This window comes from Panthera uncia, assembly GCF_023721935.1.
Source record: "Panthera uncia isolate 11264 chromosome C1 unlocalized genomic scaffold, Puncia_PCG_1.0 HiC_scaffold_3, whole genome shotgun sequence".
In the NCBI taxonomy this organism is placed as follows: domain Eukaryota; kingdom Metazoa; phylum Chordata; class Mammalia; order Carnivora; family Felidae; genus Panthera; species Panthera uncia.
Window position 1 is genome coordinate 43740613 of NW_026057584.1, and position 18234 is coordinate 43758846.

General features: G+C 42.3%; 1 protein-coding gene across 4 annotated transcripts in view; it reads left to right on the forward strand.

The window, feature by feature from the left end:
* The first annotated feature begins 3110 nt into the window (after positions 1-3110).
* The window catches only part of NEMP2 (nuclear envelope integral membrane protein 2), a 64656-nt gene continuing 49532 nt past the window's right edge, over positions 3111-18234 (forward strand). For all 4 annotated transcript variants that reach the window (XM_049615321.1, XM_049615319.1, XM_049615320.1 and 1 more), the window contains exons 1-3: positions 3111-3457; positions 12924-13039; positions 17971-18202. In XM_049615321.1, coding sequence (XP_049471278.1) covers positions 3349-3457; positions 12924-13039; positions 17971-18202 — 457 coding nt within the window. In that variant the 5' untranslated portion in view covers positions 3111-3348. The remainder of the gene's footprint in view (positions 3458-12923; positions 13040-17970; positions 18203-18234) is intronic.

An 18234-nucleotide genomic window follows, 5' to 3' on the forward strand; every position in this document is an offset into this window, starting at 1 on the left:
GGGTCCTGAGCGTCTGACTTCTGGTTTTGGCTCAAGTCATGATCTTAGGGTTCATCGCATCAAGCCCCAGAGTGGCTCTGTGCTGACAGCGCAGAGCCTGCTTGGGATTCTCTCTCCCTCTCTCTCTGCCCCTCCCCCCACTTGTGCTATCTTTGTACCTCTCAAAATAAATAATAAGCATTTAAAAAAAATTCTCTCTCTCTCTCCCTCTGCTCCTCTCCCCTACTCATGTGCTTGCGCTCTCTCTCAAAAATAAATAAATGAAAAAAAAGAAGTTACGACATATAGCCTATGTAATCTTTATGACATTGGCAGGTATCATTGCAGTAATACACCAAATCTTTCTTTATGAAAGAGCCCAAAGTAGTAGAACTTTATTTTATTCTAATTCGTTTAATTAAATGTTCTACCTACCTAGAAACCAAGTGAAAGTTCCTAAATAATTTCTGACATGAGCTAAATTTTACTTCTGATTCATAATGACTGATTATAACACTATGACAGTTACAGAAAATTAATTAGTTATGAAGAACAAGAACTCTAGAAATAAAAATGCAGAGGCTGAAAATTGAATTATAATCTTTTTTATACCGTGTGGAAATAGTCATATGGAATTTAAAAACTCAGGTCATGGGGCGCCTAGATGGCTCAGTTGGTTAAGCATCCAACTTGGTTTGGGCTCAGGCCATGATTTCGCAGTTCGAGAGTTTGAGCCCTGCATTGGGTTCCACACTGACATCTCAGGGCCTGCTTGGGATTCTCTCTCCTTCTCTTTCTGCCCCTCCCTTGCTCTCTCTCTCTCTCTCTCTCTCTCTCTCTGAAAATGAGTTAATAAAATTTAAAAATAAAACAAAATGAAAATAAAAATTCAGGTCACTAAAATAATACTAAGGAAGCTCTTTGTTACACATTTTCCCCCAAAATATGTCATGTTAAAGCAATATGAATTACATAAAGTACACACACACAATATTTTAGCTGTGATTACAAACTTGCTGAAAAAGCCACTTCCTGTCAAGCATGAAACTTATAAAACTCAAATTTTAATTCTAAAGATTTTGAATCATTTGGGGTGCAGATTAAGAAGGTATATTTTGGGCTCTCCCCAGATGAACTGAATCAGTCTCTAGAGGGTATGTCTTGGGAATCTGCATTTTCATTGCTAAACATTTACTTATTACCCACACCAATAATAGCATTCTGGAGAAAGTGCCAACTTCTTCATTATCTGTGAGATCCAGACCCCCAAGCCGTAGTGCTTCATCCCATCTTAGAGGTGGACATGGGCTGTTTACCAGAAGTCCACAGCTAAAATCTGTGCCACTATTGGGCAACTGCCTTAGGAGGCAATGAATTTTTTTCCCTTTTTTAATCATCTCTTTTGGTGTAGAAATTTATGAGCTGGTGTTATTATCCAGTTACAATTGTTTTACATCCTCTTGGCAAGTTTAATGGTGATTTCAACTACAACTTTCTCACTTCACTGACCTACTGATGGACAAACTTTTTCTCTATTTTCTGATGGATGGAAAGATAGAAAGCAAAAACTTTTGTGTATGATGCGAACTTGTAAGATCTACTCATAGCAACTTTCAGATATACATTACAGTATTGTTAACTTTAGTCATCACACTGTACATTTCATCACCAGAACTTATTCCTAATTTAAATATTAATTTATTATACTGCTGCCTGCTCCTTTCTCTACCAGATGCTGCTGCAGGAAAACACATGTATCTACCTGTTTCTTTTAGCCACTTTTTATAGTGCCATCCAAAATTAAATCAAAATGAATGTGGTTAGAAAAAAAAGTCATTGTGCAAGAGGCGAATGCACACCTCACACTTGGACCAGGAGCTCTGCCGTTTCTCTGTGGACAGTCTGCAGGGTCAGACAAGGTGGCAGTTTCATTAATAATAGTTTATTCGTAAAACTCATCCCCTTTAAGAATTCCTTATAAGGAGATTTCTGAACTTCCCAAACCATCTGTGGGTGCACACACGGTGCCAGGAGTTTGAGGACAGTTGGTTAAACCTTACTTTGAAGCCAGGGTAAGCCTAGTCAGTCCTACTCATACCTTTAGGGAAAATGAAGCTAAGTTATTTTTAGAGGATGATTTCTGTCACAATTGGCTTCCCTGAGGTACATAACCAGAAGACCAGAATTAGAAAAGAGGAAATGAACTTTTGTTCTAATAAGTGTTTGGTATGAAATATTGAATCACCTTCATGGGTTTCTAGGGCCTGAGAAAGTTCCGTTCTTTAAAAAGAAAAAAAAACTACAGTATATATATTACTTAACTGCAAGTTCTCTACTAATTATCAATATTAAAGCCACTCAAGATATTTTTCCCAGTTTTATTGAGATAATTGACATATAATATTGTGTTAGTTTTAGGTGTACAACATGATTGATATATGTATATATTGCAAAATGATCATCATAGTAAGATACATCACCTCACATAATTACAAAGACTTTTGTGTATGGTGAGAACTTTTAAGATCTACTCTTAGCGAATTTCAAATAGACATTACAGTATTAACTTTAGTCATCATACTGTACATTTCGTCACCAGAACTTATTTATAATTGTAAGTTTGTATTTTTTTGAACTGTTTTGCACATTTTGCCCTCCTTTCCCCACCCTCTCCCTGTGGCATCCATCAATCAGTTTTCTGTCTTTTTCTTTTTTTAAATGCAAGCTAATTTAAGACATGCTGTATTGGTGAGGGACCATTTTACAGCCTCTTTATACTGAAGTGTGGTGTGTTGATAAGCTTGGACATATAAGTGTTACTTAAGCAACCATATTGCCAGTTTGTTATTGTTACATACACAAAGGAAAATGGGAGAAAAAAAAGGAAAAATAAAGAAACTTTGATTTGTGAAAAAAAAAAGGTGTGGGGGGGGCGGGGGAGTTGTTCCTGAAGGGCCCTTCAAGAGGCATCGCTCAGGAGACCTCTGAGAACTGAGACCTAAAACTCCGCAGGTCACCGGTCAGGGAAGTTTTAGGCAAAATTCACAGAGGAGCTCCCACCCCTCCCCCCGCCGCCGTTTCCACCCTGGCGCAGGGACCGACGGGACTGGGCCACGGCCCAACTGCCTCAGGGGAAGACGAGGCCCGGAAGCCCCGAGGCCGGTAGGGGCCAGAAGAGGGTTACCGGGAGCCCCCAGGCCTCTACCAGCCGTCGCCCGCAGCCTAGAGCTAACTCCTCTGCCCCGGAAAGGCGGGGCCTCCGCCTTTCCCGCGTACGGGTCTCGCCGCCCCGCTCAGCCTCCTCGTAGGCCTTGCGCCATTGCTACTACTATCGGCCGAACGGGGGCGCGGAGCTGGCCCCGGGGCGGGATGCGGCCTCCCCTGGGTCGGTGGTGGCTGCTAATCTGGCTGCAGCCCTTGTCCGCGCCGCCCGCTGGCGCGGTGCGCGGAGAGGAGGAGGCGGCGGCGGCGTTGGCAGGTAACCGCGGGCACTCGCGGCCGGCGCGCACGCGCGCTCCCGGACTCCTCGGTTCGTAGGCCTTGGCGGCTCGAGGGCGCTCTCCCTGCCCTCGGCGGCGGCGGTAAGGCTCAGGCAGCCCGGTGGGCGCTTTCTCGTCCCCTAAGGCTCGCCGGGCGTGGCCGGCGGCAGGCCCAACATCCCTTATCGCCTGCTTGGGTTTCCCTGGTCTTCTTGCTGTCACTTGGACACTTTTATGATTTTAGGAGTAGAAGCAACCGCCAAGCTCAGTCTAGCCCAGTTTCCTCGTTTACGAAGCAGCAACCAAAGCTCCGAGATGTTTTGATTTGTCTGAGGCCACACAGCTTGTCACTGGCACAGCTGACCCTAGCTAGTCTCCCGACTTTCAACACAAGACTTTTGTATAGTACATCGATTTGTGTTGAAAACCTCAGTATTTCTCTATATAGCTATTACTTTGGACTCAATAGAAGAGCTTTAGCTTTAGAATTAGACCGAAATTCCCCTGCCTCTGACTAGCTCTGCGACCTTGAGCAAGGCACGCTACTGGTCACATGTAAAGCAGATCCTATCTGACGGGATTGTTGTGATGTTTAAAGTGTGCCCGATGTTACATAGGAAACAAGAGATGGTAGCTCCTCATGTTGTTAAGGGCTATCTGTGGAGTGCTCTCAAGATCCTGGCACGGAAGGGAGGTCGCGAGTGCCGACTCCAGAACTTCTAGTAATATGCTATGAGCTTAACATTTCTAGCTCATCCCCACTCCTCGCGTAAAATCCTTTAAAAGATTTCCTGGAATTTCTGTCCACCAGCTTCTCCTCCTCTCATTGGTAACCGCTGTTTGCAAGGGAGGCACCCAAGTGTGATCCTTTAGCCCCTCCAACGAGATCAAGGTTCTTTGTCTAAGGATGAAGACAGTTTTCCGATTCTGCCAGAGCTGCCGACTCATGGGAATCTTGCAGTGCGTTAAACACTTGGGGAACTGTTCGGTACCAGTTTTCATTGAATGGACATTCCTTGAGTGCTTCCTATGTGTTAAAAGTGCTTTAAATGCATAATCTTTTTTAATACCCACAGTAACCCTATGGGCTTAAGTACCATTTACATACCCATTTTACAGATGAGGAAAGTCAGGCTTTAGGAGTAAGAAATGTAACCAGTCTATATACTGATGAAAAAATAAATGACAGATGTTTCTAAGAGGGAGGGTTTCTGGGCATAGCAGCAGCCAGAAAATTGTAAGTAGCCTTGGACCAACACCCAGAACCTTGAGTTCTAGTTACTCATTACATTTCCCCACTCACTTGCAGAATTTACTTTGGTCCCGGCACATAATCTTTATGGACAATGGTTTTCTCATGAGTAAAATAAAGTTCTTCTGTTGCTGAATGGCTTCCAATATTTTCCTCACTTTTTTATTTGCTTCAGACCACCCAATATTTCTCATATTTCTATTACATTTAGTATTAACTATTCTTCCTTCTATTTTGTTAGCCAAAGACCCACGGAAATGCTTATCAGAGCTACTGTTCTGCCCAAGACATGCAGGATGCCCACTGAGTTGATAGAATTCTAGCCCATAGCTAAGAAAAATGGCAATTTACATAGCCTTATAGTAACACTTGCCATTCCAGATATACTATACAGCAGAGGCTATGGAGCATCCTGGATCCTATGAAGGTTCTAAAGACACCACATTGGAACCTCTGGACTAGACTAGGTCTAAGGAACATTGTTGCTCCAAAAGTGGTTTTATGAGTATCCCTGCGGTCAAACAGCTGGTACTTCCTTTCATGAAATAGGGCCCATCTATAACATGAGAAGCTTGGATTAGATGATACTTACTGTTGTAAAATTCTGTCTTGAATGTACACACCCTTCCGTACAATAGAGAACGTTTAGAGCGAGGCCAGCTTTCTGTCACCCTATTTGGATGAAAGTCGGAGGCAAATGACACAGGAGAAGCAGATAGTTGTCTGGCTGAAAGGAAGAGTTATTCATAGTTTGCAGCCAGTGGGAGAGGGCCCTAGAGACCACATGTCCTATGATAAAGTTCAGGCCGCTGGGTTGAATTCCCAGGCTTGAACTATATAGCAATAGGCCATTTGAAACTACAGCTTTCAAGGTTCTTCTCTATGGAGAAGAAAAATCAGTTCTCAAAGTTAAAATTAGCCTGAATGTACATCAGCATGTGCTAATTTCAGATTCATTCTCTATGCACATTCTTGGAGAAATAAAAATCCAGATTGATATTCAAGTCCAGTTAAAAAAAAACTAGGGTTACTAGAATAGGAAAGTTACCTTTGTAACTTTGGTGCTCCATGCTAACTCCTTTGAAACTAGGAATTTATAAAATAATACCCAGAAAAGTCCTTCTTCCTTTGACCTTTCAGGAGCTAAGTTTTGTTGGTTTTCCTTTTTGTTTTTCCTATTCTTCTACCTCCCCTTCTTTGTCCCAAAAGAAAAGCAGTGATAGGCCAGATGGAGAAAATGGCAGTCTAATTTAATAAGTGATTTTATATTATAGTTTCATCTGAAGATATTTATTTCCCATATGAGGGCCATGTAAGGTTAAATTTTTAGGAAGAACGTTGCTGAAATATTTTTATGTTGGAGGTTGTTTAAGATCTGCTAGGATTTGAGGAGTGTTTGTGCTTTTTATTTTTAGCACATGCTATAAGTAGGTTTAAGTACTACCTGCCCTTTTCTGAAGTTTTGACTGAATATTTTTACCTTACATATGACTAAATTCTTTAACTTAAATATATCCTTTTACATTAGGAAAACTAAAAAATGACAAGAGTAGTACAAAGGAGTAATTTTAAATGTAATTTATTAGTTAAAGCAGGTGATACCCATCTGTCCCTTTTTTATATAAGCTATGTAATGTTAAAATTAGATTCATTGAATATTTATAAATTGAGTGGCACTTTTTAAAACATTTTTTTAATATTTATTTATTTTGAGAGAGCAAGCGAGCACACATGTATGAGCACCCACACTGGCAGGAGAGGGGCAGAGAGAGAGAGGGAGCTGTCATGACATAGAACCTCCATCTCAGGAACTGTGAGATCATGACTTGAGCCAAAACCAAGAGTCTGACACTTAACAGACTGAATGACCCAGGCGCCCCTAAATTGAGTGGTATTTAAAATGAACTAAGGGGGCACCTGGGTGGCTCAGTCTGTTGAGCCTCCAACTTCGGCTCAGGTCATGATCTTGTGGTCTGTGAGTTCGAGCCCTGCGTCGGGCTCTGTGCTGACAGCTCAGAGCCTGGAGCTGCTTCGGATTCTGTGTCTCCCTCTCTCTCTGCCCTCTCCAGCTCGTGCTCTGTCTCTCTCCCTTTCTCTCTCATAAACATCAAAAAAAATTTTTTTAAATAAAAAATAAAATGAACTAAGGAATCTCATTGGGTAAGGTAACCCTGACTCAGATCCTTTGGTAATGTAAATAATTGCGCTTCGTCTTAGCCGTTTGGGCACAATTGTCCAGAAATATATTCTACGGAAGTCAGGTTTATTGCAGAATCAAGAGAACCTGCTGAGGACTGCATAGAGTTACAGAAGGCAATGGTCATTTTGCGACTTAGAGTTGCAGACTTGCTGGGGTAGGCATTGTGATGATGGCATGCTGGGCTGGCCCTGTAGATACTCCCTAAGTGCTTAGGAGATGAGGCAGAGCTGGGATAGCCCACACTTCCAGAACTTTCTCTGCCTCTGGAATCAGGTGTGAGGATGTGAATACCCAGGTTATGGGGCACCTTCTAGGGTGGAAGCATATTTCAGCCTCAGGTGGAAGCAGTAGCTGTCCCTAGACAGGTATTGTTCTCTTCTGATCAGATGAATGATTATTATTAAGTTTTTATGAAGCCCCAGAAATTCCCTTTTGTTTTCTTGATTATATTGTGAAGGGATTTTGTTGGTATCATTGTGATATTTTTGGGTTTCCCTACATCTGCCTCCGGGAAGTTCCATCCTAGCAGAATGAACCAGCATGACTGAGGCCACATAAATAAATGATACCTATAGACATCTGGCAGCTTCACAGAGTTCAGGTCTTGAAGTGTCAGGGCTTGAACAGCCAACAGAGTTCAGATTAGCTGGCTATGTTTTCTATTTCCACCCTTAGGTGGAGATGGAGGAGGAAGAAACTGAATAATGAAATGTTTCTAGAAGATTATTTAAGGGAGGAGAGACCTAGGAAAGATAACCTTTATAAACAATCTAAGATTAGAAGATCTTGTTATCTCTAGGAAGGCAGTAGTCCAGCCTACTTAACAATCTCTATTTATTTATTTATTTACTCGCTTATTTTTTATTTTAGAAAGAGTGTGCACACTTGGGCAATAGATAACAATCTTGATTGCTACAGTATCTTACGCTTAGCCTAGCTAGCCCATGGCTTATGGTTTACATGAACTCACTTGAAGTTAGGCATGTTCTTCCTTAGATATTTCGGAGTTCTTGTGTGGATTCAATGAAATTCATCTCAGAAGAGAGTTAATAACAATGAGGGCAGCCAGTGGACACCATGAAATACAAACACCTTATCTATCATATCTCATGTATTATGTAAATTCGACATCAACTTGACCTCAAAAGCCAGAGGCCACTCTGGAGAATTCCAGGGGGAACACTTTGCAACATGCTTTTAGTAGTGTTTCTATTGAAATCAATAGCCAGAGCAACCTACCTCCTTCTGTACTTTACTTAATCCTGTTGAGGACCAAGGAGAAAGAGCAAGTTATTCTCTTCTAACTGGGAGGCCTCCTATGTAGAATACACTGATGTACCATATATGAGTAAAACAAAAACTTATTGCCTCTTGCATCTCTCTGCCCTTCTCTAACCAGTGAGGACAAAGAAGAGAGTCCCTAGTCCAAGGGATCTTAAGGATTACAGCTCTCAACCCTCTAGTTAAGGTATATTGATGATGGAGTAGGGTAGGTTCTGTAGGTCCTGTGCGTTCTGTAGGCGTGATGGCAATGACACAGACTGGATAGGATTTTGTTTACATCATGTTGCTTCAAAGGGAGGGACAAAGTGTACCTCCTTTTATTGTGCTGACTGGTGCTGGCCAGACTTTTACAAAGATTGGTCAGGCTTTCACTGTCTGGGCTATGCATGCCCAAATAACTCACTAACCCTCTGGAATTACAACACACACACAGAAGACAGATATTTAAAGGCTGGAGATACGGTAATGAACTTGCTGTCCCTAACTTCATGGAGAGACAGAGTATAAACGAATAATAACATGAAGAAAAAATAAAGCAGAGTGAGAAGAAAGTAGATAAAAGGGGCTGGAGTGTGCCATTTTAGACAGTGGGGTCAGAGAAGGTCTTCCTGAGAAGGTGACATTTGGGCAAACATATTATCAGAAGGAGCAAGCTCTGCCAAAATCTGGGAAAGGCAGATTTCAGGTCAAGGAATCGGCAAGTAGGAAAACTTGAGGCAGAAATGGTTCAGCATCTTGAGGATGGGAGGATTGGTGTGGCCTGAGTAGCTGAGAGGGGGAGGGATAGAGGAGAGAAGGTCAGAGTACTAGGTCCTTGGAAGGGAGGGTGGATTTTATTATGAATGCAATGAGAAGTCATTGGTTTTGAGCAGGTAAATAATCTGCTCTGATGGATGTTTTTGAAAGATCTATATGCTGATGGGAGAATTGGTCTAGGGAAATGTCATAGGAGCAATTCTGGAAGCAGGGAAACCAGCTAAATGGCTATTACAGTAATCCAAGTGCAAGAAGACTGGTTTGGACAGCAGAGAAGCATTTACTTCTAAATTCAGATCATTGCACTATATTTAAATTGCACCATCTTGCTCTTAAAAGTTACAGATACCAAATGATTTAAGGAGACAGTCTTAGGACCAAGGGGGAGCAAACTCATTTGAAGGCAGTATTTGTTTGTAAAGCTCAGGTCCCAGAAAGAGGATATTCCCTCAAACTACTAACAAGAGTAGTTCACTGTTCTTACAGGAATTGATTCCCTGAAGTAGTGGAGCCCACTAGGAGAGGCGATGCAGGGAGAAGCTCCTGGCATTGAGCACAAGTGTTGTATTAGGAGTAGCCCTGTTTGGGATGAGTACTGGGTGTTGTATGGAAACCAATTTGACAGTAAATTTCATATATTAAAAAATAAAATTAAAAAAAAAAAAATAAAAATAAAAAGGAGTAGCCCTGAAGAAACAACTGGCTGGAAGTTAACATTCTTACAGTGGTCTGGGGCTGCTGGGGTCTGTGGACCTTAAGCCTCACCCCCTTTACCTGCCTGGTTGGAATGCACTCCCATTTCAACAATAGGTAGGGATTCCCCTCTTTTACTGAGGAATATAGATGTCAGTATAAAGTTGTCAACTCTAGCCACCCGGTAGAGACCTGTTCCTGCTCAGAGACCCAACAGGAGGGCTGCGTAGAGGCAGAACATAGGATACCAGAAGGCCAGTCGACAGCCCTCCTTCTAATGCTTGTTCTCACTAGCTGAGGGCTTTTATGTGTTTTAGTTGCTTAGGTGCTCCCAGGTTCTACACTGACTTTGACATTGTCTCTTCTACAGCTAGCTGCCAGCTCTTCAATGTCCAGGAGTGCTTTCTCCCCTGTGTAGCCCTTGGCCAGGAGTCATTTGCATCTCAGATATATCCAAGAATTCGCCTCAGCAGTTGGTTGCTTTGTGTGTTGGTAGCACTGATTCTGCATTCCCCTTTTGGTCTTGTATATAAACAGGCTGTGCCGAGGGATGCATGTTTTAAAAATGTTTAAAAAATGTTTATTTTTGAGAGAGAGGGAGAGACAGAGCGTGAGCAGGGGAGGGCAGAGAGAGGGAGACAGAATCTAAAGCAGGCTCCAGGCTCTGAGCTGTCAGCACCGAGCCTGACATGGGGCTTGAACTCAGAGATAGTGAAATCGTGACCTGAGCTGAAGTCAGCTGCTCAACGGACTGAGCCAGCCAGTGGCCCCCTCACCCCCAGGGCATGTAGTTTTAATTTTTAGTAGTTTGTATTTAGCAGAGAGCTTCTAGAGCTTCCTTTACGTGCCGTTTTGAGACCTGCCTCTTCACCTGGATTCTTGTATTTCCATCTCAGACTCTCAAACTCTGCAAATTTGTTGGTATATTTAAAAAACTGTGCATTTCCTCACAATGTTAAGAGTATAGATTTGGGGTGCCTGGGTGGCTCAGTCGGTTAAGCGTCCGACTTCAGCTCAGGTCACGATCTCGCGGTCTGTGAATTCGAGCCCCGCGTCGGGCTCTGGGCTGATGGCTCAGAGCCTGGAGCCTGCTTCCGATTCTGTGTCTCCCTCTCTCTCTGACCCTCCTCCATTCATGCTCTGTCTCTCTCTGTCTCAAAAATAAATAAAGGTTAAAAAAAAATTTTTTTTAAAGAGTATAGATTAAATGATTTGGCAGTGTCACACTGGAAGATACTGGGTTCTCATGTGACTTTCCTGCTTTGTGTAGCTTTGTGACTTCCATGCAGTTGCATTGGTGGGTATTCTCTGCATCTTCTCCCCAAGTCTGTCTTCACTTCCTTTAAGCTTAATGCTTAGGATGCTTCTAGCTAGGACACAAACCTATGTGGGCTTATTCGATATCATTCCCTGAATGGATGTAATTGTTGACTAGTTTTTAGTTACTTGGTCCTTCCCCAACTGTGGTGCAGCAGATTATTCTAACTTCACTTGATGTTTTTATGGAGCAGCTGACCACACTCTCCTTAGAGGAGTTGGGGGATGGGCATGAGGCCCGTTTCTCTGTGTGCCCATAACATTCTCTGTGCCTGTTTCCTGTTGACACGTGTAGTGGTGACAGACACCCTGTCCTGGATCCAGAAGAATTTATGACTTTCATCTCACTTCACTTTAAATTCGGATACGGAGGCAGCCACAGAATAAAATGAATCCCATTACTTTACAGTTTTCATATGGCATTTACCCTCTCATAAAGCACCTGTCTCTCTTCCTCTGTACATTAGATTATGTTGTGTTGTATTAAATGTTATTTATATGTTGTATATAACATACAGATGCACATATATTTATATATGCAGACACATATGTATCTACTTCTGTCCCCACATTTCTCCTGTGTTGTAGATCTATCCGTCTTCACTTAGTCCCACCAACCAAAACTCAGTTATGTCCCAAATTGAACTCATCCCCCTTTCCCTGCACAGGCTTGCATCTTCTCCAGTGTTCCTTTTCTGGGTGAGGGACCTCACCATCTTTCCACTCACCAGAACTTTCAGGTCGTCTTCTTGCTCTCCCTCATCTAATGAATCTCCAAAGTCTGTTGATTTCAGTCCTAAGTGGTCTTTTATCTGTTCTTTCTCCCTCCTACCTAGTTCATTTCTTGCTTGGGCTCCTTGAGTAGCCTCCTTAGTGGTTCTTCTACTTTTAGTCTTCCTCACCTCTAAAATTGCACATTGCTTTAGAATTCTTTTTCTAAAACACAACTGTGTACCTGTTATTTCCCTATTAAATTGGTTATTCTCTGTTCTCACAGATCCGTTCTGTGCCCCTCTCTTCCCTGCTCGGTGTCTGGCAGTGGACATCTGTGGACTGCATCACCTGGGCTTCTTTGCCCTCCCGCTTCCCATTGCATTTGGCCAGTGAGAGGCACTGATGGGAGGGCAGGAGAGAGAGGTTGAAGTAGTCATATCTTCATCCCACCGTTCCACATTTTGGCAGGGATTGCATCCCATGACGCTACTGTCCTCTGGGCTTCAGCAGCTCTGGTAACGTTGGGCCCTCCCTTTGCCATTTCAGGCAAGGATGTTAAAGGCTTCCTGCTGTTGTTGATGTCTGGGAAGTTCACAGCGCCTTATTGTTAATGCCTTAACTCTGCCCACATCCTCACTGAACTCTTCAGTTAAACCCTTTTGAGTGTCATCAGTTTCCTGCTGAGACTTTGATGCTTACCTAAAATCCTTCAATGCTCTGCTTTCAGCATGAAGTCCATACTCCTTAGAGTAAGTAGTAACTACTGCTTACCTCTCTAGCTGCAGGTGTTGAAGCTGCCACCAATTCTTGCCCTCTACTTCAAGACTGAAGTACCCATTCTGAGTTCTTTTTTTTTTTTTTTACTTTCACTTTTTATTTGAACTCCAGTTCGTTAACATAACAGTGTAATATTAGTTTCAGGTGTAGAATGTAGTGATTCATCACTCACATACAACACCTAGTGCTCATCACAAGTGCCCTCCTTAATACCGATCACCCATTTAACCCATCCTCCTGCCCACCTTCTGTGTTCTTATAGTGCCTTCCATATATCACAAGAGTACTGACACTAGACTAATTTTTTGCCTGTCTCCTGTAGGTTGGAAAGATGGAGGGACTATACTTACTATGTAGGAGAATTCATTTAGAGAATGTAAAATGCATTATTATTGTGAATAAAAGGGGAAAAAAAGATAAGATTGCGGGAAATTAAATATTTAGGAAATATAATCGCTTTTCGATCTCTCAGTTCCAAGGTGTAAAGCTCTGAAGGAAATGGATTTAATTAAAACTTCTGAGTCAGACTGTTACTGCTACAATCGAAATTCCCGAATGGAGTGGAAATACATGTGGTCAACTCTGCAGGTAAGAGCCTATGTTTAAATTATGTCTGAGGAGCTGGGAATTAAAATGTACTTCTTCAAGAATACAAAATCGCTTTTATATGACATAGAGCTGTGTATCAGTATGAAAGCTAGCTTGGGAATCACATCCAGTGGCCCAAGGGAAAGGGATATGTGGAAGGGTACATTAACTCTTCATACGCTTCATCAGCCCTTCCCCAAACTACTCCAAATAAATATGGTTTCTAAGTGAGCACAGTGTGCTTGCTATTCAGATACATACTTTCCAAAATCATTGCTATCCCAAGCCCCTCTCTGATTCTAGGTATGGCCAAGATAATAGTTAATCTCAATAGCCCAGTACTTTTCCTTCATTAATAATACTTATTAAGCACTAGTTAAGTGCCAGGAACTATTATAGGCTCTTAGGATACATCAGTGAACAAAATAGATCCCTGCTCCTGTGATGTTTATACTCCTAGGGATAGGAGATGGGCCATAAATGTAATAGAGAAGAAAATTATACAACTAGTAAGTGCTATGAAAAAAGAAAATGTAGAGTAAGGTAAGCGGAATGAGGGAGGTGAGGGGGCAGTATAAAAAGAGTGATCAGGGTAGTTCTGGTAGAGAAGGTGATATTTAAGAAAGACTGTAATTTTTTTAAATGTTTATTCGTTTTTGAGAGAGAGACACAGAGAGAGAGAGACAGCACAAGTGGAGAAGGAGGGGCAGAGAGAGAGAGAGAGAGACAGGATCCAAAACAGGCTCTAGGCTCTGAGCTGTCAGCACAGAGCCCGACGTGGGGCTCAAACTCATGAACCAGGAGATCATGATCTGATCCAAAGTCAGACACTTAACTGACTGAGCTACCCAGGTGCCCTGAGAAAGATTTTAATGAAGTTAGTGAGTTACCAAGATAATATACCAAGAAAGAGTGTTCTAGGCTGAGGGAAAAAGATGGGACAGCATATCAGAAGGCATATGATGTTGATTTGTACTATTACTGATAATATACACCATTTTGATCACCTGCTTAAGGTGGTGTCGTCAATTTACAATTTTACCACTGGAAAGTGACCATTTTCCCCTTTGTAATAAATGAGTATTTTGAGGAGATACTTTGAAACTATGTAGATACTCTTTTCCTTACCTTTCACCCTGTAGTTTTATTGTCCATTGATGATGCTTGCATGAACCAGTTATCATCATGCTGTTTTATCAAATGGTGATTTTCTAATTCCATTACTCTTTCCTCATTCATCAGTATTCTTCAAGAAGGAAGACTTTTTCCTTCTCCAGTTTATTTATATTCATGTAATATTACAGATTGCCAATTCATTCAGTGGAGTAGAATCTATTACCTCATAATTTATTTTGATATTCAAATTATCCTAGATTTGGCCAGTAGGAGTTCCTTCAAAGTATCTCATGTGGGAGCACCTGGGTGGCTCAGTCGGTTAAGCGTCTGACTTCGGCTCAGGTCATGATCTCACAGTTCATGAGTTTGAGCCCCGTGTCAGACTCTGTGCTGACAGCTCAGAGCCTGGATCCTGCTTCGGATTCTGTGTCTCCCTCTCTCTCTGCCCCTCCTCCACTCACGCTCTCTCTCTAAAAATTAAATAAAAACATTAAAAAAAAAATTTTTTTTAAGTATTTCATGTGTCCTTTTAATTTGTGCCTATCATTTGAGCATCTCTGGCAAACAGGATGCTCCAGGCTTATCTTGTAATTTCCTAAACCCATCTCTGGAATCCTACATTTTTTCAAGGAGCATTCAGAGTTAGGTGTGTTTATTAGTGCTGGGATACCATTGTCATATGCATACACACAGAGACACAGAGACAGATACACCCCTACACCTGCACATGTATCTATTTCTGTCACTGTTTTTTTTTTAATATGTGTTTTTGCAAGAGAGAGAGAGAATCCAAAGCAGGCTCCACACTATCAGCACGAAGCCCACTGTGGGGCTTGAACTCATGAACCATGAGATCATGACCTGAGCCAAAGTTGGATGCTCAACTAACTGAGCCAACCAGGGGCCCCCTGTCACTCTATCTGTTAAGAAACATGCATTCTGGGGCACCTGGGTGGCTCAGTTTGTTGAGCTTCCAACTCTTGATTTCAGCCCAGGTCATGATCCCAGGGTTTTGGACCCAAGCCCTGTATCGGGTTCTGTGCTAAGCATGGAGCCTGCTTGGGATTCTCTCTCCCTCTCCCTGTGCCCCTCTCCCCCACTCACTCACACACACACACACATACACACACACACACACACACACACACACACACACACACATTCTCTCTCTCTCTCTCTGAAATTAAAAACAAAAACAAAAAAACATGCTTTTTGATATCTCCCATACTACTGGGTTCATTCTAATCTCTCTCCTTGTCGTATTTGTAACTTTCTTCTCTGATAATGGGGAACCTGGTTTTCATTATCCTCAGTATATTAATTTATTTGCTTAATGCTAGGGTAGTAATTTGTTTATTTATTATTTCTTTGTCAATGTTTGTTTAGAGTGTTTTATCTCTAGTTTAAGAGTACATAGTCTAATACTATGCCCCAAAATTACTTAGGTTAATTCATTCCCACCCATCCTCCTTCAGTATGGTTATATTATTCATTTGAAATATATTTGGTTTCATTCATTTCCATTTTCATTTGAAATATATTTGTTTTTATTTTTAAGGGTTTTCCCCATCCTAGTTGATTTTCTTATAATTATATTTTAGTATGTGCAATATTAGTATGGTTTAAAATCACAGGTCTACACAGAAGTATCCTCAGAGAAGTGTCACTCCCCCTCATTTCTCTATCCTTCCTATCCAACCCTTGTGGGTAGTCAATATTACTAGCTTCTGTCTTTCCTGTGTTTCTTTTTTCAAAACTAAGCAGTGATGCATGTTTATAGACAGTGCTAAGGAGTGGGTTTAGATGGAGGACCAATGGCTGAGCCTGGGTCAGTCTTATATGAAGAGGTCAGGGAGGAGGAAGAGGCCAACAGAGGAGAGAGAGAGAAGGAGCAACAGGTGAAGATGTCCAGGACGCTGTGGGAAGAAGTGTTACAAGCAGGGCCAAAATGCCATTGGTGGATCAAATATGATGACGGAGAATGCATTTAGCAACATGGAGGTCCCTGGTGACTTTGTCAGGGACAGCCTGTTGGAAACGACACATTGGAAGAGGGTTAAAGAGAGAATGGAGAGGAGAAGAACTGAAGACTGCAGGTATGGGCAACTTTTTAAAAGAATCTGAGTGCACTGGCAAGCAAGGGGATAGCTGGAGGGGAAAGTGGCTTTTTTGTTTTTAAATGGAAAAGCTTCAACATGTTTGTGTCCTGATAGGAATGGTCTAACAGAGAGGGACGAAGTGCTGGTAGGCTGTCCTTGAGTGGACAGAGGTGGATCTGATTCTGTGCCTTGAGAATCTTCTTTAAGTCTCCTCTGTGGCAGAAAGTTCCTCCCCACAGGCAGGAAGCAGAGCACGTGCCTGCAGGTGCTGCCGGGTGGGTGGAGGTGGGGATAGGAACCTGTTGATGTTCTCTTCTGGCTTCTTTCATTTTCAGTGGAGAGTGAGGAAGGGGAGGAGGTATTGGTGTTGAGGAAGGAAAAGCTGTGAAATCTTTGTTGAAGAGAGTGGAGAGTAGATAGGAATGTGGTGTGATCGCCTATAGCTGCAGGTCCCACTTCAGGTTCCCATTCAGGGGCTTGAAGTCAAGCTACTGTGTGTTTATCTAGCACCATTGGGTGGTACAAATGCCAAGAGTAGAATGGGTGGAGAGTTGGATTTTGCAGGTGGATGTGACAAAGCTAGAGCAGTGCAAATGAGTCGGGTACCTGCAAGAGAATGATTTGTAATGATCGATCGTGGAATTTAGCCGGATTAAGAAGGGGCTAAGGACATCAAAGGGGTGAGGAGCAGGGGAAAAATGGCTTGATCCATGGTGGGGTCAAAGGCTTAGTGGGGTCGAGGTACTATACAGGGCATGCTAGAAAGGTAGGAGTTGGTGGTCAGCCAGTGGGATGCATGAAACAACCTGTAGAGGGGCTGTAGTTTGGTATGAACAAGGTCCTGGGTGTGGCCGTGGGAGTAGTTAGCTGAGGTGGGGCAGAGAACAAGCATAAGAGGGTAGGAGCTCAAGATGCTGAGAATCAGAGCATTGGAAGGAGTTTGGCGTACATAATAAACACATTGAACCCTGAGAAATATGACAAGAAATAGTATTAGAGAGAGAGCATCAGTGAGCCAGGAACTAAAGTCCAGGAGAAATGAGTGTAGGTAATGGGTTATATCACCTGATGCCCTGTCTTCAGAGTTGGTGATCTCACTATCCTTTTCAGGCTTGCCTTACTCTTGGACAGAGAAGAGGAATAGAGAGGGAGAAAGGCAGCAGCAGAGTTGTTCTTTAATGAACACTGGATTGTCACTGTTTGCTGGGTACTGTAGCCAGCACTTTGTTGTGAGACTGGAATAGGACCTGTGGTTGGATTCTGGTCCTTCTTCAGGAGGCATGGGGAGAGAAGCCTGAATTACATATGCTCAGCTGATCCAGAAGGAAGTGCTTTTTCTCACAACACAGTAGAAAATGGTAGAGACATAATTCCTGCTCTCATGTTTATAACCAAATAGTTGGCCACCTATTACTTTTGTCATTCTTTTTCACATGTCCCTTGACCACAACAACTTGCTACAGGAGGGAGTTAAGTCACCTACAACTCAGGGGAAGAAATAACCACTTTCAAAAGTCTCTGTGCTCAGTGCGTTTGAACTAAACACAGATCTGTAGGTCCATCCCTGGGATCCCTGGGATCCCTGGGATCGTGTATATCTGAGTGTTCTTTATCCAGTTATCTTGGGCTCTCTTTACTCCTCTGCTTATGATTTGAAGGAGCTTATGAGAAGTTTTAACTTCTGTGTTTATGGATTTCTTTGTTCTTATTTTATAGGTGAAAATTACCAGTTCAGGCCTGCTCAATATTGCATATATCACAGGAAGACATAATTGTCAGTATCCAGAAACCATTCTATCTTTTATCAAATGTGTGATTCATAATTTTTGGACACCAAAGGAGTCTAATGAAGTTACCATAATCATCAATCCATATGGAGAGACCATGTGCTTCTCTGTGAAGCCTGTCAGGAAGATATTTATCTATACAATCAGTGTGAATCGAAACAGTAAGTCTGTTTTCATTATACTTGATTTTATG